The 26,774-nt window shown below is 46.1% G+C and overlaps 2 gene segments (V, D, J or C); both read right to left on the minus strand.

Annotated features, from left to right (window-relative positions):
• Nucleotides 1–7,089: 7,089 nt before the first annotated feature.
• On the minus strand, nucleotides 7,090–7,821 carry LOC112124820. The segment is given in 2 exon segments: nucleotides 7,090–7,409; nucleotides 7,776–7,821. Coding segments are annotated over 2 exon segments (366 nt in total).
• A 14,919-nt stretch (nucleotides 7,822–22,740) lies between these two features.
• Nucleotides 22,741–23,653, minus strand: LOC115271392. The segment is given in 2 exon segments: nucleotides 22,741–23,111; nucleotides 23,608–23,653. Coding segments are annotated over 2 exon segments (417 nt in total).
• Nucleotides 23,654–26,774: the final 3,121 nt, after the last annotated feature.

Here is a 26,774-nt window from a genome sequence, read left to right on the forward strand (position 1 = left end):
TTTCCTAACATCTTATGTCACTCTCCCTTCCTGCAAACTAAGCCACTTACTTCTTCTCCCGCCCTCTGTGGCCAAAGAGATCAACAGGTCACCCTCCTCTTTATTTAGACTCCCAGAATCAATGGAAATTCAATTCCAGTGGGATTTGGGCACCTAAATCCCTGCCTGACAGCATCCCTTCTTGCCGAGGAGGAGGAGGAAGGAGGAGGAGGAAGGTCTCTCAGCGCCAGTAATGAAGAGGGAGGCAGGTGGAGAATCTCTCAGGAATGGGATTTGGAATCTTACTCACTGAAAAGCAAAATCAGCACAATGGCCGAGTCCCGGACCGTGGCCATCGCCTCAGCGTCTCGGCTCTTCTGCAGGGCGCTGCCGCTTTTCTCTCCAGCCAGCCTGGGAGAGAGTCACGCAGGCGGCAGCTCTTGTCCTCGCCCTGCAGCCCTGGGCTGAGGGAGGAGAGAGAGCCGCTGTCTGAATGGTGAAGATTAGACATCAGGCAGTGATGTCACAGCTGGAGGTGTGAGTGACTCCTGCGGCCAAGTATGAACCTCCCCACACCTCCCCTCAATACCTGCCCTGCGGCTGAGCCCACAAGTGCTGGAACTCAGGGTGCTGGGGAGAGGGGGGGATGCTGCACCCCCTGGCTTGACGTGGATTCTATCATATCCAGGTTTACAGTTTGGTTCAATGGTTCCCAGCACCCCACTGTGCACATTGTTCCAGCGCCCCTGGCTGAGCCCCCCACAGGCCTCGCCACGAATGAGGGGGCTGGCAGGAGAACTGGACCATGGGAAACCAGTGGCTGGAATAAACCGGTGCGCCCTGTCTGTAGAGAGCAATGCTGCCTGTGCTGCAGCGCCCTCTGGAGGACAACAGCCCGAACCGCAGAGAGACCCAGGGCCAGGAGGAAACTTACCCATCATCTCTTTCCCAAGTGAGCTGCTCGTTCCAAAAGCTGGGGACGTTTTCCCCTTTGCTGTCGGTGGATTTTTCCATTGCTGCAAATGCTGGATGATGTCATGTGGTCCAGAGAAGGGACTTTTCCCTGTAAAATTCCATTTCCTAAAGAAAACGTCCCTCCAGGGTTTACCTGTTCTTTTTAATTTTTGTGGCCATATGTTTTAAGGAGTGTTAAGCAGCAAAGAACAATACTAACAGCACTAGGGACTCCTGGCCCTGTATCTGGTTACGTCAGTGTAAACCCAGTGGTGCCAATAAAGTCACTGCATTTCATAAGCAGCGTGGTCTGGTGGATAGCCGGCTGGAATGGGGTTCAGGGCTGCTAGGTTCTATCCCCGGCTCTGTGACCTTGGGAAACCCCCTCCCCTACTTTCAGCCTTTCTCTCTCGCCCATGTGGCTTGTGAGCTCTTTCGGAGCAGGGACTTTCTCTGTGTTTATGTACAACCGCTGGGGATCTGGCCCATTGATTCCAGATGAGCTACGATGCATTCACACGAGCTTGGGGACCTCTGCACCTGCATCTCCTCCACCAAGCTGCTTCGTGGAGGATGAGGGTGTGACGGGCTGGATCACAGAAACCCCCTTGGACTGCCAACTGATGTGCTGAGACTACCTCTGAGCCCGTTTTCCCTGCCAGCTTGGGACTTCAGAACCTTGTCTTCTTTGAGCCAGACATGCTAGCATGCTACAAACACAGACCCAGGTCTGAACAACATCCCACAAACTACAGGCTTAACTGAAAACAGCTTAAGAAATGTTCCTGTCTCCAACACTCAGATGCCCAGCTCCCAGTGGGCTCCAAACCCCAAATAAATAAAGCTTATACAGGATAAACTCATAAATTGTTCACCCTCTATAACAGTGATAGAGAGATATGCACAGTTGTGTCCCCCCCCATATTAATACATACTCTGGGCTAATTCATAAGTAAAAAGTGATTTTATTAAATACAAAAAGTAGGATTTAAGTGGTTCCAAGTAATTACAGACAGAACTAAGTGAATTACCAAGCAAAATAAAATAAAACACGCAAGTCTAAACCTAATACAGTAAGAAAGTGATTACAGATGAAATCTCACCCTCAGAGATGTTACAGTACTCTTCTTTTATAGACTAGCCTCTTTCTAGTCTGGGTCCAGCAATGACTCACACCCCTGTGGTTACTGTCCTTTGTTCCAGTTTCTCTCAGGTAACCTTTGGGGGGTGGACAGGCTATCTCTTGAGCCATCTGAAGACAAAATGAAGGGGTCTCCCAGGGGCTTAAATAGACTTTCTCTTGTGGGTGGAGACCCCCTCCTCTCTCCTATGCAGAATCCAGCTCCTAGATGGAGTTTTGGAGTCACATGGGCAAGTCATATGTCCATGCATGACTCAGTTCCTTACAAGTGGCAGCCATTGCTTACACGCTACCTTGAATGTCTCCAGGAAGACTTCTTATGTGGATTGGAGTCTTCCAAGATCCATTGTCAGTTAAATGTTTCTTGATTGGGCAGGCAGCTCCCTCTCTTTTTATGTACCTCTTACCCAAACAGAGCTATACACTGAATCAAATACTACTTCAGCCATTTCTGGTTCAACATCCCAGAAGCGAAGCAATTGGATTGGAAGAGACCGGAGTATTCTGAGCAGAAACTTACAGCAGCAGAAAGAAAGACCCAAGGGCATTTTCAGCCTCATGGCTCTGAGTAGAGTGGTGTTAATTTATTGACACCTGAGACATTCAAGGCATTGAGATACACTGGCTCCCTGTCTCGTCTTTGCCTGAGTGTTTGTGCCTCAGGCTCATCACATGACACATAACCCAGGTTGAGGTTCCATATCTGCCTCTGCTTGCTAGGCACCAAGATAAACTACCTTCCTGCCGCTCTGCAACCCTGGCCATAGGGACTCTCCAGCGGCCTCATCCAAGAGAGTGGGAGTAAATTTGATGTGTGTAAATTTGACTGTATAGTTAATTTTGTGTGGGTGAGTCACGTGGTGTGTGGTTGTGTCCAGAATATACTGGATTATATGTCTAATTTACAGGTCAAATGTCCCGGATGACATGAGGGTTTGTGCGGATATTTGACGTCAATGTAGTAGAACAGTGCTGGAAAACTTCAGGACAATTTTGTTCCATTTTTTGGTAGATGTGAACGTTAGATGAAACGGCCATTAGGTGGCAGCACTTCATTATGAATCTGCTATTTCCTTCCAGACGAGGACAGATCACACTTGTATTACATTTCCTGTACAAATTAACACACTAGTCCTCAAACAGTTCTATTATTTCATTTTTGTTTTGGGATTATGGGGACCCTTCTACTTTCAATCCAGTTTATATTTCCCTGTGATTTGCAATTGCACACTGCAACTATGAAGCCTGCCTAAGGGTAGGCAGGGTAATTAATCGCTAAAATTAATGGTGTTTGGGCATTCAGGATGGGATGTCCAAAGCAGACTAAGAGAGTTAGGTGCCCAAATCCCTTTTAATTTCAATAGAATTTGATCATCCTTTGAAAATTCCAGTATCAATATAATTCTGGGAGTAATTGTTTTCAGTTCTGCCTAAACTCTTCTTACGGTACAGTGGTGTTTGCCCTTATTCAGAGGGGCCAGCACAGATTAAATCCATGCGCTGAGGGCTGAAGTAAGACTTAAATGGTGCATAGGCCTTTTTGCTGATCAAATGAACAATTGCAGCTGTGATTTTCAAAGGATCCATGGGGAGTTAGGCATTTAAATCCCTCTTGAGTGTCAATAGAATGTGAGTGCCTAACTCCGTGAGGAGCCTGTCACAATTCCAGCCTTCACAACCAGGGATTTTTTCAGCAGACTCGTAGATTTGTAAAGCCAGAAAGGACCATTATGAACATGTAGTCTGCTCTCCTGTATCACACAGGCCAGAGAATTTCAGCAGATGCTCCCTGAACCAATCCCATAATTTATCGCTCAGCTGTAGTATATTTTTTAGAAAGAGAAATCTAATCTGTGTTTGAACCATCCAAGTGATGAAGAATTCACCACCCCATTAGATAAATTGAAAATTTTTGCCTGTGTGATATATGAGGGGGGTTAGGGGGAGCACCCTTGTGTAACTCCCCAGCCATTCCATTAGTTATAGAATCCTCCTTAGAAACTGTACCTGAATTTCCTTACCTGTAAAGGGTTAAGAAGTAAACTTAAAATGAGCTGGCACCTGACCAGGGGAACCAATAGGGAAGCTGTACCCTTATAAATTGGGGAAAACTGCTGGGTGTGGGGGTCTTTTGTTCTCTCTAACAGAAGCAGACAGGGTAGCAACATGCTGTAAGGTTTGGGCCAGGTATAAAAATCATCAGCATCATACCTAGAAACTACTCATTTGAAACCACAGGTATGTAAGTAGATCAGGAATGTCTAGTTAGATGTGATTAGATTTAATTCTTCCTCTGTGCTAACCCCATCTGCTTTTGAATGGTTTTTGTTTGCTTGTAACCTTTAAGATGGACCCCAAGAAAGTCATTTTTGGTGTTCAATCCCTAACAGCCTGAGTTTTCAGATGTGTTTTCTTTCTTTTTTTCAATAAAATTTACCTTTCTAAGACCATGATTAGATTTCTGTGTCTCAGGAGCAGGTAAAGAGGCTGTGCATGTTAATGAGTTGATACAACAGCTGACCTTCCCTTTTCTTCTGTTTTCTTCTCAGCTGCCCCGAGGGAGGGGTGGAAAAGCCGAGGGGCCTCAGAAAAATCTTCCCAAGTGAGGTTTTTCTGGATTGGCAAAAGACACTTTTCACCTGCGTGGTGGCAGCATTACCAGCCCGGAGTGGCCAGTATTAATTTTTGGAGTTCTTGCGGGCCCCCACCTTCTGCACTCGAAGTGCCGCAGTGGGGAATCAGCCTTGATAGCCTGAGTTTGTCCTGTTTCAGTTTCTAGCCACTGGATCTATTTCGGACTTCCTCTGCTAGATTAAAGACCCCTCTGCTACCAGAAATCTTCTCCCCATAAAGGTCTTTCCGGCTCTTGGGTCTCTCTGATGTGTCTCCTTCCAGCTCTCCCCTTTGTGGTGAATTTCTGAGCACAGTTGTGCTGCTGATTCCCAGAAATCAGTTAGAGGTTTTCATCTCCAGGAACCCAGCTGCAGCAGTTCCCACTCCCCCCACATACACACACATACACCCCCCCCCTTTCCTGTCTGTGGTCTCCTTCTAACTTCGCATGTAGGAGTCAGTTTCTCAGGGAAGGAGAAAGCTGTAGGATTTTTGTGCAGGGCGTCCTGTTAATCATATCACCGTGTGTCTCTGTGGAAAGCACAGAAATACATGGCTGAGTCCCTCAGCTCCAAACCCGTGATCCTCACACTGATGGAGCTTTCGGATTTCTGGAAGTCCGCAGAGCATCTCTCCCCAGCCTCATTCTTCTTTGATCCTGTGGAATATTCGAAAAGTAGGAAAACAAGCTTTTCTGCCCGACGTTGTTTGTACCAATACACAGAATAATAGCTCGCGTCAGTTTCCTATACGCAATCCAAGGTCACAGACCCACCCTCCACGCCTGAAGCTGCCGGCTGGGTCTGCGTTACAGCATCTTCCATGCTGGAGCCTATTACAAAGCGGGGGTGAAGGAGAGGTTAGTCGTAGAATGTTGCCATTGATTATCCTGATAACCTTCTTCTTCATTGTTACCTTGGATCAGGCATGATCCCTTATTGTTCTTTGCACAGCACCTACCTCTAGGTGGAAATCATAAGGATCAGCTGCACATGGGACGTTGAAGCTGATTATTGGCAAATATCTATTATTAATTATTATTATTTATTTATTCCAACCCCATCATCAGTTTTACTCAGATTCCCAGTCATTTCCATTGGAACTTTTTACGCATAGAAAGAATGGCCCAAGGACTGGGCAGCTTTGTTCATGGCCGATAGGTCCATCAATGGCTATTAGCCAGGCTGGGCAGAGATAGTGTCCCCAGCCTCTGTGTCCCATACGCTGACAATGGGCAACACGGGAAGGATCACTTGCTGATTACCTGTTCTGTTCATTCCCTCTGGGGCACCTGGCATTGGCCACTGTCACAAGACAGGATACTGGGCTAGGTGGATCTTTGATCTGACCCAGTATGGCCGTTCTTATGGCTCTCAACCTTTCCAGATTACCTGTACCCCTGTCAGGAATCTGATTGGTCTTGCATACCCCAAGTTACAACTCACCTAGTTGCTTAATAAATCAGAAATCAAAATACAAAAGCTTCACAGCCACGCGATTACGAAAAAATGCTTACTTTTTATTTTTTACCATTAATGATAAAATAAATCAATTGGAATATAAGTACCGTATTTACATTTCAGTGTACATTTCGGCTGTCTGTGAGCTGAGGCGTGAAAACATTATCTACTATACAGCAGTAGTACTAAGTCATTGTCCCTATGAAATAAAAGCACTAGCAAAGTCAGTACAAACTATGTAGTCTGCCCTGTTGTAAAACTAGGTGAATGTCTAGATGAGTTGATGTACCCACTGGAAGACCTGTGGGTCATAACTGCCTCTGCTCCAGAACCAGAACAAATAAACCAGTCTTTCCTTTATATAGCTTGGGCCTTTAATCTTGGCCGCATATAATAGGGGGTAAGAACATAAGTGCAGCCATAATGGGTCAGACCAAAGGTCCATCTAGTTCCTTTTTTAACTCTGCTATAGTCTTGGCCTTCACAATATCCTCTGGCAAGGAGTTCCACAGGTTGACTGTGCATTGTGTGAAGAAATACTTCCGGTTTTTTTGTTTGTTTTAAACCTGCTGCCTATTAATTTCACTGGGTGACCCCTGGTTCTTGTGTTATGAGAAAGAGTAAATAACACTTTCTTAATTACTTTCTCCACACCAGTCATGATTGTATAGACCTCAGTCATAACCAACCTTAGTCATTTCTTTTCCCAGGTAAAAAGTCTCAGTCTTATTCATCTCTCCTCATATGGAAACCACTGTTTTAATGCAGGTGGTTTGGAGAGATTAGGAAGGAGTAATCTGACAGCACAACATCCGAGCCAGAATATGTGTTTTTAACAGTGCAACAAAACTCCCCAGGGGCTCCGCTTCCAGCCTCAATGGGCACAACATTATCTGCAGCTGGGAATGGAGGGTTTTTGTACAGCTCTCCTATGTAGCTCAGTCACTGTGCCAGACGCAGGGCGCAGAGATACACCGCGGTGTCTGCCAGCTCCAGAGCTGCGATGTTCAGAACTGTGGAGCTGTCATTAACCTGGGAAGAAAACCTCTGCTGGGCGAAATCTGCAGTGTGGCTGGTACCGCTGGCGGACTTCGCTCCTCTCTGGAGAATGTACTGCGGGGCTTGGTTCGGATACTGACGGTACCAATAGAGATAGAAATAGCTATCGCTGGTGGTGTAAGAACAGCTGAGTGTCACAGAACCTCCAACCGGCCCAGACACTTCGGGTTCGTTGGATTTGACCGAGTCGCCCAGCGCAGAGCCTGAAAAAAGACAAACACATTCAAGAACAATATTTCACCTGGAGCTAACTCGTGGAAAAGATTCCACCTGCATTGCAGTTTCGGGGAATTTCAAAGGCGTCTAAGGGATTTAGGCTCCTAACTCCATAGCAATTAATGCTATGAACAGGAGAAGGGTTAAGGTTTAGCGTTAGGATTAAGGCGAGGATATGAACAAGGGTTTAGGGTTATGGTGAGGGTGAACTGTCAGGTTGTAGCTTTCGCATTTTGGTTACAGAGTAGGGTACGGGTTACAGTTCAGGGTTCGGGTTCGGTATAGGGTTAGGTGGTTGATGGTTACTGAGTGTCTCGTTTCCTTAGGTTTCTTTGAAATCCCAGCCCAGTTACCTAGGACACTGAAGATCCAAATGCTGAGAAGAAAACACGTCTCCATAGTATCTTCTCTAGCGACCCAGTTTCAAACGCCCAGCTACTGCTGCTGCCTTGGAGGAATATAAACGACCCGTCTGTCCGGGCAGCTACAACCGTGGAAGATTCATTAGAAACGAGCGCAGAGGAAGAGGGAGGCGTCTGAGGAACTCATCGGAGATCCAGGAAACGCAGTGGATTGAGGTCAACCAGCAGCTGACATATCAGTGTGCTTCGTGGGGGAGGGGTTTGTGGGCAAGGGTCTGCTCTGAGACTCAGTGTGACGATGGGTAATCCTCTATGCCTCAGTTTCCCTACTAGTAAAAAAAAGCGGGGGCTCCCATCTCCTATAGGGACTGCTGAATTTCTTGACGAACTCGTATCATTGGGATTGGGCATGAATATGTTTATCAGCAATCAGTGTCTGGGGCTCTCATAAACAATGTAATGGGATGAGGCGCCCAACTCTGTTAAACTCCTTTGAAATGCCCAGCCAGAACTCCTGAAATAATTATTTTAAATTATTTTCGTCTTTCCTCTGCTGCCTTTGCCCTCAGCCTCAGTTTAAGCGGAGACCTATAGAGCACGGAAAGGTTTCAAAAGACACCCTGTGTTTATGTTTTCCTCCAGCAGATGGCGACGCTTTGTCATGTTAAGAGTTCATGGTTCCCAGCATATAGTCTCGAGAATAGTGTCTTGCAATTAAATAGTTTCCAAGCAAATCTACCCCAAAATGCAACTGTCTATACAATAGGAGTATTGATTTGACTTTGGGAGAGTAACTTCAGCTTTACCCGACCACTCAAAAATGGGGGGGGGGGAGCTCAGTGGTTTGAGTTTGCTAAACCCCGGATTATGAGTTCAATTCTTGAGGGGGCCACTTAGGGGTCTGGGGCAAAATTGGTCCTGCTAGTGAAGGCAGGGGGCTGGACTCAATAACCTTTCAAGGTCCCTTCCAGTTCTATGAGATAGATATATCTCCATACATTTATTTATATTTAGGTATTTCCAACAATTTCCCCCTCATTTTAACTCGCCTATTTTACCCCCATTTCTCCATAAATGCGTAATTTAACAGAAATTTTTCATTCGCATTTTATCTCAATTTGTATTGTCAACAAAAGGTCACTTCATCTACATTTGGACTCACCTTTAACCCTTGTTTTACTACAAATGATTCCCACACACACACTACACCGATATAGATCATCCAAGGAAAAGAGGTGTTAATAGTTTCCGAATTAAAGATCAGGCTCATTATCTTATCCAAGGGCGATATTTAAATCAGCTCTTTAAATAAACATTTAACTTTTAAGGGGAGTTGTATATTTAAGTAGCGCAAATACTCTCTTTCAAGGCTCTGCTGCCCGTTTTAATGCCTGTCCCATCGCCTACAGCAGGGCTGGGAGGGTTTTTGCACAGCTCTGCTTTGTGGCTCTGTCACTGTGCTCTCTGCAGGGCGCAGTAATACACCGCGCTGTCTGCCAGCTCCAGGGCTGTGATGTTCAGAACTGTGGCGCTGTCATCAGCCTGGGAAGAAAACCTCTCCTGGGCGAAACCTGCGGTATCACTGAACGTGCTCCCTTTTGCTCCTCTCCAGAGGATGTACTGCGGGGCTCGGTTCGGATAGTGACGGTACCAGAAGAGATAGACACCAGCAGTGTAGCTGGTTTCATAAGAACAGCTGACGGTCACGGTGTCTCCTTCTGATCCGGACACCTCGGGTTCATTGGACCGGACCGAGTCACTCAGCACCGCACCTGCAACAAGACACTCACATTCAAGGACAGCCAGGTGCATTGGCAGGTCTAGGCTGTGAATTTTTAAAGAACACAAAGGGTTTATGCGCCTAATTTCAAACCAATTAAGGTTAGCGCAAAAATTAAGGTTAAGGATAGCAAGGACGTTCTGATCCGGGTCAGGGTTAGGATCAGGGTTCGGGTTCTGGGTAGGATGGGAGTCGGGAGCCGAATTCCATGACGCTTCTTCCAAAAACCCAGAGCCCGGTTACCTAGTTGGCTAAAGACCCAAAGACTGAAAATGAAACGCGTCTCCATGGTGCTCAGACAGCGGCAGCCGGACAAGCTGAGAGGTCGCTGCGAGAAGAATTTAAAGGCAACTTCTCGGAGGGACTGGGAGAGGTTAATGCGAGAGCAGCCTAGCAGAAGAGGGAGGGGTTCGGGAAATGCGTAACAGACACAGGAAACGGGCTGGGTTCAGATTAGTCGGCAGCTGAAGTGCAGGCGAGAACTCGTGGGACAAATTCCTTCCACTGAACCTCCTGGGAGATCGGTTTCTGACTTTCTGTCGTTTTTTCTGATTCATTTTCCTTTTTATTGTCCTTCTTGTTGCTACTTGGTGAGAAGTGAATTAAAGACATTGTGGGAAGACTTAAAAGCTCTGTGTTGTGTGTGCTGGTTTTGTGGGTGTGGTATGTTTCTATCTGTCTCTATTGTTTGTGTTTGCACGTGCGTATATGTCTGCATGCTTCTCTGTGTTGTGACTTTGTGTATCTACCCCATTGGCCCCATGCTGGTTTACTCCAGCTAGGGGAATCCAGCCCCAATGGGAGAACAGCTGATTGATACCTGCGGTGGACCTGGCCCAGTTGACTCCATCTGCCCCACAGTGACTCACCACAGCTGAGGAGCAGACCCACTGTGGGTAAACTGACATTAATCTGGGGTAACGCAAAGGTGAATTAGACTTCAAAGGTGTCAAGTCGTGTGGTTTATACTAGCCCCACTATCTGTGGCCTGGGGATGCTACTCTGCAGTTGTGTTTCTCATGGTGAGAAAGCCCAGGGGGTGGGTTTTTGTACAGGGCTCCCTATTAAACGCCTCACAGTGTCTCCCCACAGAGCACAGAAATACATCGCCGAGTCCGTCGGCTCTAGCTCTTTAATGGTTAAACTGAAGAATTTTGAGGATTTCCTGAATTCTGCAGAAAACCGTCTCCCGACTCCATTCTGTTCAGCGTTACTCTGAGATATTCGGAAGAGGAAATCCATTGCCCCTGATGGTTGCTGTCTGTATCAAAATAAGTAATAATACTGGTATTCAGTGGAGAAAGTACACTCCATGGTGACAGTCTGGCCCCCCAACATTTCCAGCTGCCCTTGTGTTTGCGTGACACTGCCTTGTCCCTGGCTGAGAACTGCAGGGAAGGAAAGAGAAAAAGTTCACCCTAATTAAGCATGTAAAACTATTGCACATCTACAGCCGTTCTCGTGTGAGGAGAACAGAGTCCCTTTAGGACTCACGGCCTCCCAGAAATGGAAAGATTGTTTTTACGCATCTTGTACAAAGAGAATGACGCAGGCACACAAGGCGGGATGGGTTTGCCCCAGGCTCTAGGTAAGGCAGCAGTGAAGTTGGGAATGGACCCTCGGAGTCCTGAGTCCTAACCGTCCCTGCTCTACCCACTACAGTATGATCCCCACTCAGCGCTGGGTATAGGACCCAGGAGTCCTGATTCTCAGTCTAACTGCTCTCAACCACTAGACTCTCCTCCTCTCCCAGAAGTGGGACTAGAAATCCGGAGGCCGCCGCCAGACCCCCTCTTTTAACCCGCTAGACCCCTGCTCCCCTCCCTGAGCTGTGAGCAGAACCCAGGCACCCTGTCTTCTAATTCCACCCCCTGCTCAAACCCAGTAGGTAACAGAAGGTCTAACATTCGTTTCCCCTTTTAGCGGACACTATATATTAAATATATTGTTTCCAGATCTTCAGGGGCTCAAGTCACCACAATGATGGGTGAATACAGGAACCTGGATAGAATAGAACCTTATGGTGAAGTTTCTCTCACAGAATCAAACCAGAGAAATTAAATCTGTGGCAAGACCATTTAGTCCTCTCCTACAGACGCCAGTTGAAGGCTGTTTCCCTCACCATGTAACACAGCTAATACCCTCCGGTAGTGTTTACCCCAGTCGCTGTGGCTTTGGCTTGTTCCTGTCAAGTGGCACCTTTCTGGCCTCCAAATCTCTTTAGCAGCTCAGTAGGAGCAACTTAGTTCTCTCTCGTCTTCGGAGACGGGAGTTCAGCAAGAATCACAAGGTCGAGCGGGGTTTTACTTTTTTCAAAGGCTAAAACACACAAACACACACACAAACACACACACACAACTGCACATGGATTCCCCTTGCCACAGATCTGGTCAGGACCCTCCCTGCTCACAGCCCGGAGAAAATCTGTGCGCGGGGTTCTTTCTCCAGAGTGAAGCAAAGTTAAGCCCGTTGACTTACGACTTGGGGATCTGTCCCATTGACTCCAATGACCCTAGGGTGATTTACACCACCTGGGCTCTGGCCCATTGAATTCAATTGGGCAAATCTGATTTGCACCAGCTGATACTTTGCCCCGTTTACACTACTGGAGCGACGTCTGATTCCTACCTGCTGGGGTCTGGCCCCAAAAGCAGACGGAGCTATTCATGGGAAGTGTGGTGTGATAGCTAATGACATCTGGCTCATGGGGTTCTGGGTATTGTGGGGAAGGTGGGGGCACGGTTCCTGGAAAAGGGGAACATTTCCAAACAGTTAGTGCCCGTGCGGTTTCAGTCACACCTGCACCGTTTGATTTAAACCCCTGCTTGTGACTTATTGTGTCTCTTTACACTGTTTCTATCTGCGCAAGTTTTGTCTCCGAGTCAAGAGGAAACTGATCACTGGAAGGCCCCTCTATTAACCCACCCGACGTGGTAACCTAAGGCCCTCTCAGCTATAGCTCAGAAATACATCGCCGAATCGCTCCTTTCTAACTCCGCAATTCTCAGACCCACGTATTTGTCGGCTCGCCTGAAGTCCAGTGAGAACCGGCTCCCAGCCCCGTTGTGCTCGCTTCCGGCACTATAAAAATTAGCACAGCTGTGTCTGCTGTCCACTGAGGATCTCAGAAGGTTTTCCAATAGATGTGCTCTATCTGTCCCCATAGACCCCCCCCTCCCCACACACATTCTCTAGCTAGCTAACTAGTTGTCCCCACACACTCCCTCTATCTACCTATCCTCATATACCCTCTCTATTTATTTGTCCTTCCCCGTCTGCAAGGCATATCTATTTGTTTATATTTGTATTTTTTCTCATTCATTTTTAGAAAGGCTCCAGCTGAGATCTTCAAAGCCGCCTAAGAGAAGCAGATCCGATGTCTGAAAATGGATGGGCATTGGCTGCCCAAATCCGATAGGCAGCTCTGTTAATCCCAGCCTGAATACAGAATGACGTCATTTCTTTATAAAAGGAGAATCATTTTTTTCCCTAAATACCACGCGACATTCAATGTCACAATTTAGGGATTTTCTTTTTCGCCCGGAACATGTTAACAGCCGGAGCTGCCTGGCCCTTACAAACACATTCCGATTTTCATACTTTTACACGTTCATAATGAACATCACAAAAATTGACCTCACCTGACAACAACAGTAGAATACAGAGCTGTACTAGGAGACACAGCATGCTCGCTGCAGCTTCAAATTAACCTCGTGGTTACTCTGTGTCTGCAGCGAGCAAGAGAATATTTCTTCCGCTTCTGTTAATTTGTTGGTTGTTTCCTTTATCTATTTTAATGATTGCGCATGATATAAAAATGAGCCCTGCTTTTTCTGTAAGCCCCTCTTCAATTTCCTTCCCGCCTTGTGACGTTAAAGCTATTGTACTGTATATATCAACAAAATACAAAGTCAAAGGTGGTTAATATGCAGGTCTGGAGCGCCCCCTAGTAGATATTCACAGCAACCAATAAAAACTATCAGAGACCACCCAGGAGGGGAAAATTCGACTGGAAATTCAGGTGTGATGTTTCTCCAAAGTAGAATGTTTGGAAACCTGTGATGATTCATTATGATTATTTTCTGAGCTGTGAGACTGTGAGGAAAGCGATACCTTAGCACATGTTAAAAAACTTCTTCTCTCTATGCCCAGTCATTATTCAAATTCCCCCGTGTACAAACTTCAGACTTGCAGGAAAACTCTGTTTATTGTTGTTGTTGGCTGGCGATTGGGGCTGGGATATTCAAAAGGGCCCAAGGGAGTTACATTTCACTGGAATTTTCAGAGGAAACTGGGTGCTTAACTCTCTTGAGAATCCTAACCATTAAAGGATTCAGTGTTAGAAGAAAGCAAGAGAGAGTCCTGTGGCACCTTTAAGACTAACAGAAGTATTGGGAGCATAAGCTTTCGTGGGTAAGAACCTCACTTCTTCAGATGCAAGTAATGAAAATCTCCAGAGGCAGGTATAAATCAGTATGGAGATAACGAGGTTAGTTCAATCAGGGAGGGTGAGGTCCTCTGCTAGCAGTTGAGGTGTGAACACCAAGGGAGGAGAAACTGCTTCTGTAGTTGGATAGCCATTCACAGTCTTTGTTTAATCCTGATCTGATGGTGTCAAATTTGCAAATGAACTGAAGCTCAGCAGTTTCTCTTTGGAGTCTGGTCCTGACGTTTTTTGTTGTTGTTGTTGTTGTTGTTGTTGTTGTTGTTGTAAGATGGCTACCTTTACATCTGCTATTGTGTGGCCAGGGAGGTTGAAGTGTTCTCCTTGTGTCCATTTATCCTCTTACATAGTGATTGTCCTGTTTGGCAAATGTACATAGCAGAGGGGCATTGCTGGCACATGATGGCATATAATATTGGTGGACGTGCAGGTGAATGAACAGGTGATGTTGTAGCTGATCTGGTTAGGTCCTGTGATGGTGTTGCTGGTGTAGATATGTGGGCAGAGTTGGCATCAAGGTTTGTTGCATGGATTGGTTCCTGAGTTAGAGTTGTTATGGTGTGGTGCGTGGTTGCTGGTGAGAATATGCTTAAGGTTGGCAGGTTGTCTGTGGGCGAGGATTGGCCTGCCTCCCAGGGTCTGTGAAAGCGAGGGATCATTGTCCAGGATGGGTTGTAGATCACTGATGATGCGTTGGAGAGGTTTAAGCTGAGGACTGTAGGTGATGGCCAGTGGAGTTCTGTTGGTTTCTTTCTTGGGCTTGTCTTGTAGCAGGAGGCTTCTGGGTACACGTCTGGCTCTGTTGATTTGTTTCCTTATTTCCTTGTGTGGGTATCATAGTTTTGAGAATGCTTGGTGAAGATCTTGTAGGTGTTGGTCTCTGTCTGAGGGGTTGGAGCAGATATGGTTGTACCTCAGTGCTTGGCTGTAGACGATGGATCGTGTGGTGTGTCCGGGGTGGAAGCTGGAGGCATGAAGGTAGGCATAGCGGTCGGTGGGTTTTCGGTATAGGGTGGTGTTAATGTGACCATCACTTATTTGTACTGTGGTGTCTAGGAAGTGGACCTCCCGTGTAGATTGGTCCAGGCTGAGGTTGATGGTGGGGTGGAAGCTGTTGAAATCGTGGTAGAATTCTTCCAGAGTCTCCTTCCCATGGGTCCAGATGATGAAGGTGTCGTCAATGTAGCGTAGGTAGAGGAGGGGTGTGAGTGGACGAGAGCTGAGGAAGCGTTGTTCCAGGTCAGCCATAAAAATGTTGGCATATTGTGTTAGGAGAAATACTGATATGAAGAGTAGGTATTTTTTAACCTACAGCCAGGTATTGCTACTCTAGCACCAGCTGCTACTGCCCTCCCCTCTCCCACCTTTCAGCTGTGCCGCGGATGGGGGGCGGGATAAGTAGCTTCTCTGTTTGTAAGGAAGGTTTGAGAGCAAAGCTGGACCTGTGGTTAGGCCAGGAGCCTAGGATTTGGGAATCTAGTCCCTCCTCTACCAAACACGATCTCTGTGACCTTGGATGGGTAACTTGTTAATTCTCTGCGCTTGAAGACCTCATCCCTAAAACGGAGATAGTGACCGTGTCCTATAGCACAGAAGTGTTGTGAAAATTAAATAAATTCAAGGCTGTGAGGAGCTCAGGTAATGGGGCCAATAAAAGTATCTTAGATTGAAGTTATGGGCTTATAGTAAATTTTTCAAAAGTACCTAAGTGAGGTAGGACACTAAGTCCCATTTTCAAAAGGCTCTATGGATTTATGGGATGAGGTTCTATGGATCTATGCCATGCAGGAGTCAAACAGATAATAATGCAGCTTCCTCCTGGTTTTTTAAAATCTGTCAATCTATTCTATCAGTCCCTATTCATTTTTAAGGGGAATCTGGTTTTCAAACCCCGAAATCAGATTAAAACGCTGGGACCAATTTCCTAGCACACAGTTGAGGAAATTGATGGTCATGGTGATGGCACCTAGAGGTTAAAACTGAGATCTGGGTTGGCCCCATCAGGCAGGGAGCTGCACAGACACCCAGTGAGAGACAACTCCTGCGTCAGAGTCTTTTCAAACACAACACCCAAGACAGATGAGGAGGAATGCAGGATGTGGGAGGGTTTTTGTGCAGCTGTCTCCGGGGACTCTCTCCCTGTGTCTCATTCAAGGCACAGTAATACACAGCTCTGTCTGCCAGCTCCAGGCCTGCGATGATCAGAACTGTAGCAGTGGCGTTAGTCTCAGAAGTGAATCTCTTCCGGGCAAAATCTGCGTGGTCACTGATTGTGCTTCCCTTCGCTCCTCTCTGGAGAACGTACTGCGGGGCTTGGCTGGGGTTCTGGCGGTACCAGTGGAGAGAGACACCGCTATAGCTGGTGCTGTAGGAACAGCTGAGTGTCACAGCGTCTCCTTCTATGACAGACACGTCGGGTTCAATGGATTGGATAGAATTGCCCGACACAGCATTTAGTCAGCGAGCTGTTCCCTTGTTAATGGGTAACTGAGAAAGAAAGGAAGGAAGGAAGGAAGGCAGCAGATAGCTAGACCGTGTCTGCTGCAGTTGATCAACTCACTTGCCAGGGCTGCTGTAGCTCCAGTGCCTGTTTGTCCCGCCCTGCTCCTGCCTTGGACCTGGCCCTGCTCCTCCTCTGAACTCCGCCTTGCCTCAAGTTGCAGGTAACCCTAACCTGGCCCTCAGCTCCCATTCCTGATATTGGCTTTGCCTCTTGGCTCTGTCTTCTGGAGGCTCGCTCCTGCTCTAACCACTGGGTGTGACTGCCCACATCCTGGTCAAAGATAGAGATTGGCTTTGACAGGGTGACAATGGCTTTCATCTGAGATGAGGTTCTGCACCAGCGAAGTTCTCTCCGGCATACCTGGAAACTGACTCCGTGTTTTAAACAGGTGTTTCCAGACTCAGAAAATATGGTAACCCATTTCTCAAGAGAGCTTTTTGTAAAGACAACACATCTCGTAATAAAACATTGCAAACCTCTGCACGTAACTACTCTGGTAGATATCAGTGAGGTAAGAAGGAGTCATTCTCGGTTAGCGGAGATGACACAGAGATGGAGACTGGAAGAGAGCTAATGTAACGCCGATATTTAAAAATGTCTCTAGAGGTGATCCGGGCAATTACAGACCGGCAAGTCTAACGTCAGTACCGGGCAAATTAGTTGAAACAATAATAAAGAATAAAATTGTCTGACACATATAAGAACATAAATAGTTGGGCAAAAGTCAACATGGTCTCTGTAAAGGGAAATCGTGTCTTACTAATCTATTAGAGTTCTCTGAAGGGGTCAACAAACATGTGGACAAGGGGGACAATGTAATGTGAGGGAAGGGAGGGTTTTTGCACAGCTCTGGGGTGAGGCTCTGGCACTGTGCCCTCTGCAAGGCGCAGTAATACACCGCTGTGTCTGCCAGCTCCAGGGATGTGATGCTCAGAGCTGTGGAGCTGTCATCAGCCTGGGGAGTAAATCTCTTCCTGGCAAACTCTGCAAAATCCCGGACAGAGCTGTAGGCCTTGGCACCTGTTCGGAGAACATACTGCGGGCCTTGGCCAGGAAACTGTCGGTACCAGTAGAGATAGACATCAGAATAGCTGGTATTGTAAGAACAGCTGAGTGTCACATTGTCCCCTTCTCCTGAAGACACTTCGGGTTTGTTGGACTGGATCGATTCACCCAGCACAGCAGCTGCAACGAGAAATATACCAGTTATATACAGTCAGAGTGCCCAACCTAAACAGAGAGAGAGAGAGAGAGAGAGAGAAAGAGAGTATGGAAGGAAAGAAAGCTGAGGGACCGAGATAAAAAGACAGACACAGAGAAAAGGAGAGAGTACTGCAGAGGAAAAGGCAGGCTGGGGGCGGGGGGCGGATAGTTAAAAGCAATGGTTCCTGTTTTAGGGAGAGACTAGTTAGCAATGGGTAGGGCTGCATGAACAACACCAAAAATCACAATTACCTGGGCACAAAGTAACTATAAAAAAGCTCAGTATCAAACTTGTGCCCATGGTTTGAGATTCAGAAAGCGGCGGAGAAAACACAACAGTGAAGCAACAGGATTGTTGGCTGAATGTGTTAAATTGACCCAGATTCCTCCCTGAAACGTCGAGGGGTGCGGATCCGACTTCAATGCCCAAACCCAGAGGAAATGAGGTGAGGGGAGGAGTGTTTGCTTCCGATTTCTCTGTGAAACCCTCTGCTACCTGGCTCTTCTACCCACTCCAGTTTTCAAAAAGTTTTGTTTGTAGCTGTGACTATGCAATGGATACAATGTTTAGACATGAAATGGACTTCTTTGACTCATCGGGAAATCAGAGAGACTTCTTGCATAAGAAGCTGGTTAAACAGAAAGACTGACGGACACAAAGAGAGACCTCGGTGGATGGATGCTGATTTGAGTGGAGCTGAATCGTTTCACAGCAGCTGAGAACCAGCCCGACAGTTAGACCAGAGTTGCGGTGATGGGACAGAGATCAGAATCTCGCCCAATGTCTTCTACAGCATGTTGCCAGCTGCAGGAAATCCTGTTACGATTTGTGGGGTGATTTATTTTATTGACAACAAATATTTTTATTTAAAGGTTGTAAATTCATGTATTTATTAACTCACATAAATATAACTGAGATAATAACGCATCGGGCTTGGTTTGCACAGCATGGTGGGTATAACACTACACAGGGATAGAAACGGAAAGATCCTCCCAGACATGGGACGAGCAGAAGGAACTGAACTCGGCAGAGACGTGTCATAAAAAAGGTCGGGTAGAAAAACAGTCTCTGAGACCCTCGGTGTGTGTGAGCACCTCGATCACTTCTTGTAACGCCGGAGATGCAGCTCTGCCCCATTGTGGGTCTCAGAGCACAGTAATACAAGGCTCTGTCTTGGAGCGACACAGCCTCAATCTTCAAGAGAACTGTCTTATTAGCGTCGAACAGAACTGTTGAGAATTTTCCAGAGGTGAACGTGTTCTTCTCAGCAGGAGATTTATAGGCTGTCAGTATATGCTGGAGTGGTTGGTTCGGATACTGGCGGTACCAGAAGAGATTCGGGCTGGTGAAATCTGTGGTGAAATTACACTGTAATAATACATAGTGTCCCTCTGAGACTGTCACCTCCAGAGAAGACTGAAACACAGAATCACCTTGAACAAAACCTGTAAAGACAATAAAGAGTCATTAAAGAACTTTCCTTTTCCTTTCTACCATGTCTGTAGTTTCAAAACATTTTATATAGAAACTGGTTTCCATTGTTAAATCAAGTATTGTGTTTTAAGAGGGCAAGGATTTCCTAGAGATAATCTGGATGAATTTTGTTGTGCTAGTTCAAATATTCTGTTTTTCTTAAATATTTTGTGGGCCCATAGCGAAGCTGGGTGCTTCACTCTCTTTAGGTCTTTTGAAATCCCGTAACAACAGGAATTCTGTAGGTCTTACGTTTTATAAAACCTTAAATATATATAAACTCAGTCAAACTAAACATTTCTCACCTGCGTAATCAAGCAGAAAATAGAGCTGTAGAGCCAAGTAGTAAAGCATTTTGCAGCATAAGATTATCTTCGTTCTTTTTCTGGGAGTCTTTGTTTAATTATAAAGTTCTTCCACTTTGTTTTTATGAACTGTTAGTTCCAGATTTCAAGCTTAGATCTGCTCTTTCTGTGACCTCCTCCTCTCATCCTCGCCCGTCTAATGATGCTGAAGTCACAAGGGAACTTCTCAGTTTCTGACTCAGCTATTGTTATAGAAATATCTAATGTAATGTGAAATGTCACCATGTGTGAGACAGGGGCGCCCACTAGTGGATGTAAGAAACCATGCAATAAAATACCAAAAGCCAGCAAGAAAGCCATTTCAGAAACCTTTCTGAGACCACAAAGTTTTATTTTTAAATGGAATTTCTCATGTTGCTCTAGTTCAACCACAAAGGATGGGCTTCAAGTAGGAATCGTTGAGTGACATTCTCTCACCTGTGTTATACAGGAGAGCAGACTTCAAGGTCACAATGGTCCCTCCTGCATTTAAAATCTGTGTGTTTATCGATGTGGTATTTAGCTGCGTTAGGCATCTGCTTTAAACAGATGATTCCTACCAGCCAGTCCTGATTACGCGCTTTGGACAAAGTGTTGGTTTATCGCTTCTTCACAAACAATCATCTCACTGTTCCTCTCCACACAGAACGCGCGTGCTGTGAGCTCAGGGTTATAACTGGTTATTGACAGCACAGCCGCTGTCCTGGACCCGGACCCCTTTATGCTAAGCATTCTGCGTTATTTAAGTGTATTCTAGGAGGGCTGGGCTTAGAGCAGGGCCTCATTGTGACAGGCGCTGTACATTACATGGATTCCAGGTGCCCCTAGCAGACCAAGTCTTACAGCAGGACTCCGTTGTGATAGGCAGTGTGCAAACACAGACGTATAAAAGGATCATCCCTGTCCTAAAGACTTCTCACCTGTCTGGATGAATTGTTGTTGCTGTGTTCGTTGGCAGGTAATTGTAATCATCCTAACATGAGTACACGTTGTGCAGTTAATTGTCAGTGACCTTAATTCAGGGAGCATTATAACTCACTCCCTGCGACTTCACCTCCATTTTAGGGGATTTCCTTATTATTGGGGCAGAAGGGATTCCCCAGTGTTTGTGGTGGGTGCTGATAAATAAGCTATTATTATAACTCACTATAGCACTTAGACACGCCAATGATAAGCCGAGGGGAATTAGGCACCTAACCTGGTAATGAAATTTTGAAAATCCCACCAAAGAGAAGATTTTGGTGGTATTTGGATGTCTAGCGATGTAGATAGCAACTGTCTGCCTCTTAACGTGCTTAAAAACCTTTTATAAATCTGCTCTAGGTGCTTTCAAAAATCCCCTTGGGACAGTGGGTCTCAACCAGGCGTGCAGAGAGACCTTCCAAGGGGTACATGAACTCATCTAGATATTTGGCTAATTGTACAACAGGCTACATCAAAAGCACTAGCCAAGTCAGTAGAAACTAAAACTTCACACAGACAAAACGAGAAAGTGAAACAATTTTTCAGTAATAGTGGGGCTGTGACACCTTTGTATTTGCATGTCTGATTTTGTAAGCAAGTCGTTTTTAAATAAAGTAAAACTTGGGGGTCCATAGGAGGAACCAGACTCCTGAAAGGGGTACAGTCGTCTGGAAAGGTAGAGAGATACTTCAGTAGGGGGCAGATCTTAAAGATACTTAGACACCTAGTGGGATTTTCAAAAGCAAATAGGTGTCTCAATCTCATTGATTCAATGGGCGTTAGGTGCCTAAATACTTTTGAAAACCCCAGGAGCCAATTAAATACCCTTTTAAAAGCTGCCTAGCCTGCTGGCTTTTGTGGGTCCCATTTGGAGGTGTCTGTGTCTCCCAACTCATTGTATAGGGACCCTGAGCACCCAACTTGAGTTTTGTGAATCCCAGAGATTTTTGTAGGCACCTAAAAGCATGTTCAGCTTCACCGCACCCAAGTTCCTTTGTGAGTTCGCTAGACATACCTTCTAGAAACCTCACTCAGTACCTCAGTTTCCCCTTATATGACAAAATAGGTGTAGTAACACTTCCCAGCATCACAGTGGTGTTTGTGGGATAAATGCAGTAATGTTTGTGCAGTGCTGAGATTACACTGGGATACGGACCCGGCCACAGAGATCCCAGAAGCAGGGAGAGGTGGTCAGTACAGTTTAGGACAGTGCAAAGGTAATAAAAACCTGATTTTAATACTAATCTGAACTCATAATCTCAGTCATAAACTCAAACTCAGAATCCTAATGCTATCCATAACCATAACCTAAAGCCTAATCATAAACCTCACCCTTTACATACCTCAGCCCTAGACTTCAATCTAACCTAACCTTAAACAGTAATCCTAAAATTAACCCCTAACTTTAACTTTATTCTAACCCTAATTATAAATTTAACCCTGACCCTAATCTTAAACAACCCCAGTCCTAACCAGAACACTAAACACTAACTTCTACCCCTCTCCAACACTGAGTTATCTAAACCAACCACAACTCTAACTATATACCAGGGGTCGGCAACGTTTGGCAGGCGGCTCGCCTGGGTAAGCACCCTGGCAGGCCGGGCCAGTTTATTTACCTGCTGACACGACAGGTTCTGCCGATCGCGGCCCCCAGTGGCGGCGGTTCACCGTCCCGGGCCAATTGGGGCGGGGAGAAGCCGTGGCCAGCACATCCCTCGCCCACGCCGCTTCCCGCCGCCCCCATTGACCAGGGACGGCGAACCGCCGCCAGTGAGGGCCTCGATCAGCCGAACCTGCCGCGTCAGCAGGTAAATAAACTGGCCCGGCCCGCCAGGGTGCTTACCCTGGCGAGCCGCGTGCCAAACGTTGCCGGCCCCTGCCATATACAAAGCCCGAATTTAATGCTAACACTAATCCCTAACGCTAATCCTAAACGCTAATCTTAAATACTAACCCTTAATCGGCCTAACTCTAATCTCCACACCTCTAGCTCCTGACTGTGCCCCAACCCAAAGCGTTAATCCTAATCAACCTCAATAATACAAATAAATTTAACCCTACATTCTAAGCACTTGGGTATAGTCATAGTAACATTTAATCCCTTACTCCTAATTGTAACCCAAATGCTACCCAGGGCTAGGATAAAAACAAGGGAAGGGGTGCAGAATAAGACAGAGATATTGTAAGTACTAAGGAATAAAGATTACACTCTGAGTTCTTGACACCCGAAGTCTTGGCTATTTCAGTCCTTTGTGTTTCTCAGCCAGTGGGGTTTTTGTTCAGCTCCCCAGGGGGCTTTGCTCACTGTGTCTCTCATGGCGCAGTAATAGACAGCAGAGTCGCTCACTTCGCTGGAGTTTTTCTCCAGGTGGAAGGATTTGGAGTCTTTCTCCAATGTAGCAGAAAACCCTCGCCTGCGTCTCTTCTCTTCCTCGTCCGAGGCTTCATATTGTGTCAGCAACAGGCGCGGGGCCTCATGGGGATACTGCTCGTACCAGAAGAGTATAGGAGTAGACCCAGAGTAATCATAGGTGCAGTGGAGAAGTACATGTTTTCCTTCCCGGATGGGAACGGTGCCTTTTGGTTGTGTTACTGAGTCTGCATGGGTCCTTTCTGCAAAAGAAAATAGAATTGTAAATTGAGCAGGGCTGGAAGTTTCATAGTATCGTAAGGCATTTGGGGTCCCAAACTGAATTGTAGATCGGGTCCTCGCTTCCTTAAAATCCTTCCAAAATCTCAGCCAAACATAACATGAAACATTTGTCAAGTGTTCCTCATTTCCAAAGATCTCCTTCGATTTATACTACAGTTACCTACCTCCCCAATCCTTAAAAATGGTGTCCAGATTCCTTTTATTCTTACACTATTTATATCAGAAATAAAGAACCATTTACACATGAAGGAATCCCATCTCCTTTTCATTTGGTCACTTGAATAATTTTATATAGCCTTCATGTTGCGTCTCTCTCAGCTCTCCGTTTCATATTTAGGCATTGACAGGTTGGAAGGAAAGAAAAATAGACTAGAATGTATTGGCCACTGCAAAAGATATGACTTATAAATGCAAAACAATAAAATAGTTCAAGTTCCCAAAACAAACTATACTCACTTGAACAAACAATTATCAAAACCATGAAGGAGAAAGCGAGCGGCATGGCCGTTTTAATAATTTGTCATTTAATAATCTTGCAAAAACTGCCCTTTTCCACATCCACAGCTGTGTCCTTTTTCACAGAAGAGCAAAGACAGACAAAAGTTTCCTTTGGGTGTGATGCCTTTGAAAATGATTATATCTCTGCTTTTGCAAAAGCTTAGCAGCTGTGCTAGTGGTATGCTGGTCCCTTTTCTGTCTGCAATACCCCTTGAACTTTTTTTGACAATGTCTGAGGAGAAGAGTTACAGGAGGAGACTGCAGAGGCCAGGAAAGGAAATACACAGACAAATGGACTAGGTCTCACAGGTGTAACAGCGACCCCCTGCGTTCTAATCTGTTAACCAGTGGGGAATATTTCTCAGGACAGCTGGAATACTTTCCCCTTCTCTGGACTCCACATTGGAAGTAGTAGAGAGGGGTTTTTATAGGGTTACTTAGTTTACCCACAATAAAAACTGAGGGGTCAATTAAAATATTATCTGAATGAGTAAAGGAAGTAAACTTCCTGCTCCAGGGTGTAAAATAATGTCCAGTGAGTGGGGTGGGGTGTAGAAATAAATTTTCCCTAAGGGCAGGTTCCCCCATATCGATCCAGCGAAAGGTCCTCGTACCTTCCTCTGAAGCATCTTGTACTGGCAACTTCTGGAGACAGAATACTAGACTAGGTGGAGCCTGATCCACTATGATCCTGAGTTTCCTGGTTACCTTTTAAATTGTGAGCAACCTTAGTGCTCAACCCTAACCCTAACCTTAAACCCTCACTCAAAATCCTAACACTAAACCAAGCTTTCAACCCCCAGCCCTGCTATGAACTCTGAACCTTTATCCCAAGACCTTGCCCTAATTCCCCCTGAGCCATAACCTAATGCCGAAATCCTAATCCTAAACATAACACGAACCTTAACTTTAAACCTAACATAATAATTGCCACAACTTTCACCTTAACCCGAGGCTCAGCTGTAACACTACCATTGCCTAAGCCTAATACCAACTCCTAACCCTAATCCAAAACTCTAACCCTAATTTCCTCTAACCCTATCCCTATCCCTAATAAAAAATTTAACTCTGACCCTAATGCTTAATGGAACCCCAATCTTAATTCTAATCCTACCTCTAGCCCTAATCCTAAATTCTATCCTGCCACAACAATTTATCTAACCATTACGCCCCCCCAAAAAATGGGTAACTACAAATATAATCCTACGCCAACCTACTGCTAGCACTAACTGCTTAGTACTAATCCTAAATCCAAATTTTAAACACTAACCCATAAAATAGGCCTAACCCCAACTTCCACCCTCTAGCTTCTAACAATTCTCCAATCCTAAAGCTTTAACCCAGTCTTAACCGTAACCTGAAAATACCCATAACCCTAATCCCCAACCCTTAATGATAACAATATATTTAACCCTAAATTCTAACTTGTTGCCATACATGTAATACCCCAATCCCTTAACCCTAACCTTTGACCCTACCCCTAACCTGGACTAGAGTAAAGAATGAGGAATAGAACATGGCAGAGTTATTCAAAGTTTTTAAGAACAGGAATCTGCATTCTCTGTGTCCAGTTATAAACATTGTTACACTTTGAGTTCCTGAGATGCCCAAAGACTCAGATATTTCAGTCCTTTGTGTTTCTTAGGCCTTGCCTACACTGGCAAGTTGGAGTGCATTAAATCAGCTCCTGGCGCTGTAACTCCTGAGGTGTCCGCACTAGGAAGGTACTTAGTGCGCTCAAACTTGAGAGTTGGAGCGCTCTAGGTAAACCACCTCAACGAGAGGCATAGAGCTTTCTGTGCCAGGCTACAGCACCATGGTGCCAGTGTAGATGCCCTGGTCTATTACTATGCTGTGATTGGCCTCTGGGATGTCTCCCACAATGCCTGTTCTAGCCTCTCTGGTCATTGGTTTGAACTCGACTGCCCTGCCCTCAGGTGACCAACCGTCAAACCCGCCCTTTAAATTCTTGGGAATTTTGAAAGTCCCCTTCCTGTTTGCCTGGTGAAGCGTGGAGAGCTCTAAGTGCAGCTTTCCAGGTGCCCATGCCTGCTCCATGCACCAGGCGATCCCTGTTTGGAGCAATGGTCAGCTGCTGGACCTCATCAGCATTTGGGGAGAGGAAGCTGTCCAGTCCCTGCTGAGCTCCAGCTGTAGGAATTATGATACCTACAGGCAGAGATCAAGGTCCATGACCAAAAGGGGCCATGACCGGGACACACTGCAGTGCAGGGTGAAAATGAAGGAGCTGCAGAATGCCTACCACAAGGCGCGGGAGGCAAACTGTGACTCTGATTCTGCACCCTCGAGCTGCCAGTTCTACAAAGAGCTGTACTCAATACTGCAAAGAGCCCCATGGATGCTTCAGGGGCTGTGCCAGGCGAGAGCCCTCCGATCCAGGAGGAGGAAATTGAGGGTGAGGATGCTGAGGGGGAGGGCAACCCAGAGGACAACCTGGTCTCCACAGATGCATGCAGCCAGGAGCTCTTTTGTACCCCGGAGGAGGCTAGCCAGTTGCAGCAGTCGGTGCTTGGGGAACCTCAAACAGCAGAGGAGGCACCTGGTAAGATTCTTTGATTTCGGGAAGCGAGGTGTTGGGGGCCGGTTGTTGGGGGCAAGTTGTTGGGGCCAGGAGGGTTGTAGAAAGCAGGCTTGGCTCTGTGCAGTGCTTGTACAGACACATGCCTAGAGGTGGACTAAAGGTGTTCATGGACTCTCTCCCTTCACGGTAATCGGCCTCAGAGATTTACTCGCAAGGCTCATGGAGATACTGGGCAATCCACTTCCACAAGTAATCTGAAAGAAGTGCTTTGCTCCTTGTCCCATTAAGGGTAACATTCATGCCACTGTGCCATCGGTGGGGAGGGACCATTGCTGCACACAGGCAAGCTGCATAAGGGCCAGGGCCGAAGCCTCAGTCTTGCAGAAGAGCCTCCCTTGCATAGGAGATGCACACCTGTTTGCTCCCCCAGGTACTAATCGCTTACTCTGGGTTAATTAATAAACAAAAGTGATTTTATTAAGTATAAAAAGTAGGATTTAAGTGGTTTCCAGTAATAACAGACAGAACAAAGTAAATTACCAAGCAAAATCAAACAAAACACGCACGCCTAAGCCCAATACAT

This window comes from Terrapene carolina, unplaced genomic scaffold (assembly GCF_002925995.2).
Source record: "Terrapene carolina triunguis isolate 2854851 unplaced genomic scaffold, T_m_triunguis-2.0 Scaffold868, whole genome shotgun sequence".
Taxonomy (NCBI): Eukaryota; Metazoa; Chordata; order Testudines; family Emydidae; genus Terrapene; species Terrapene triunguis.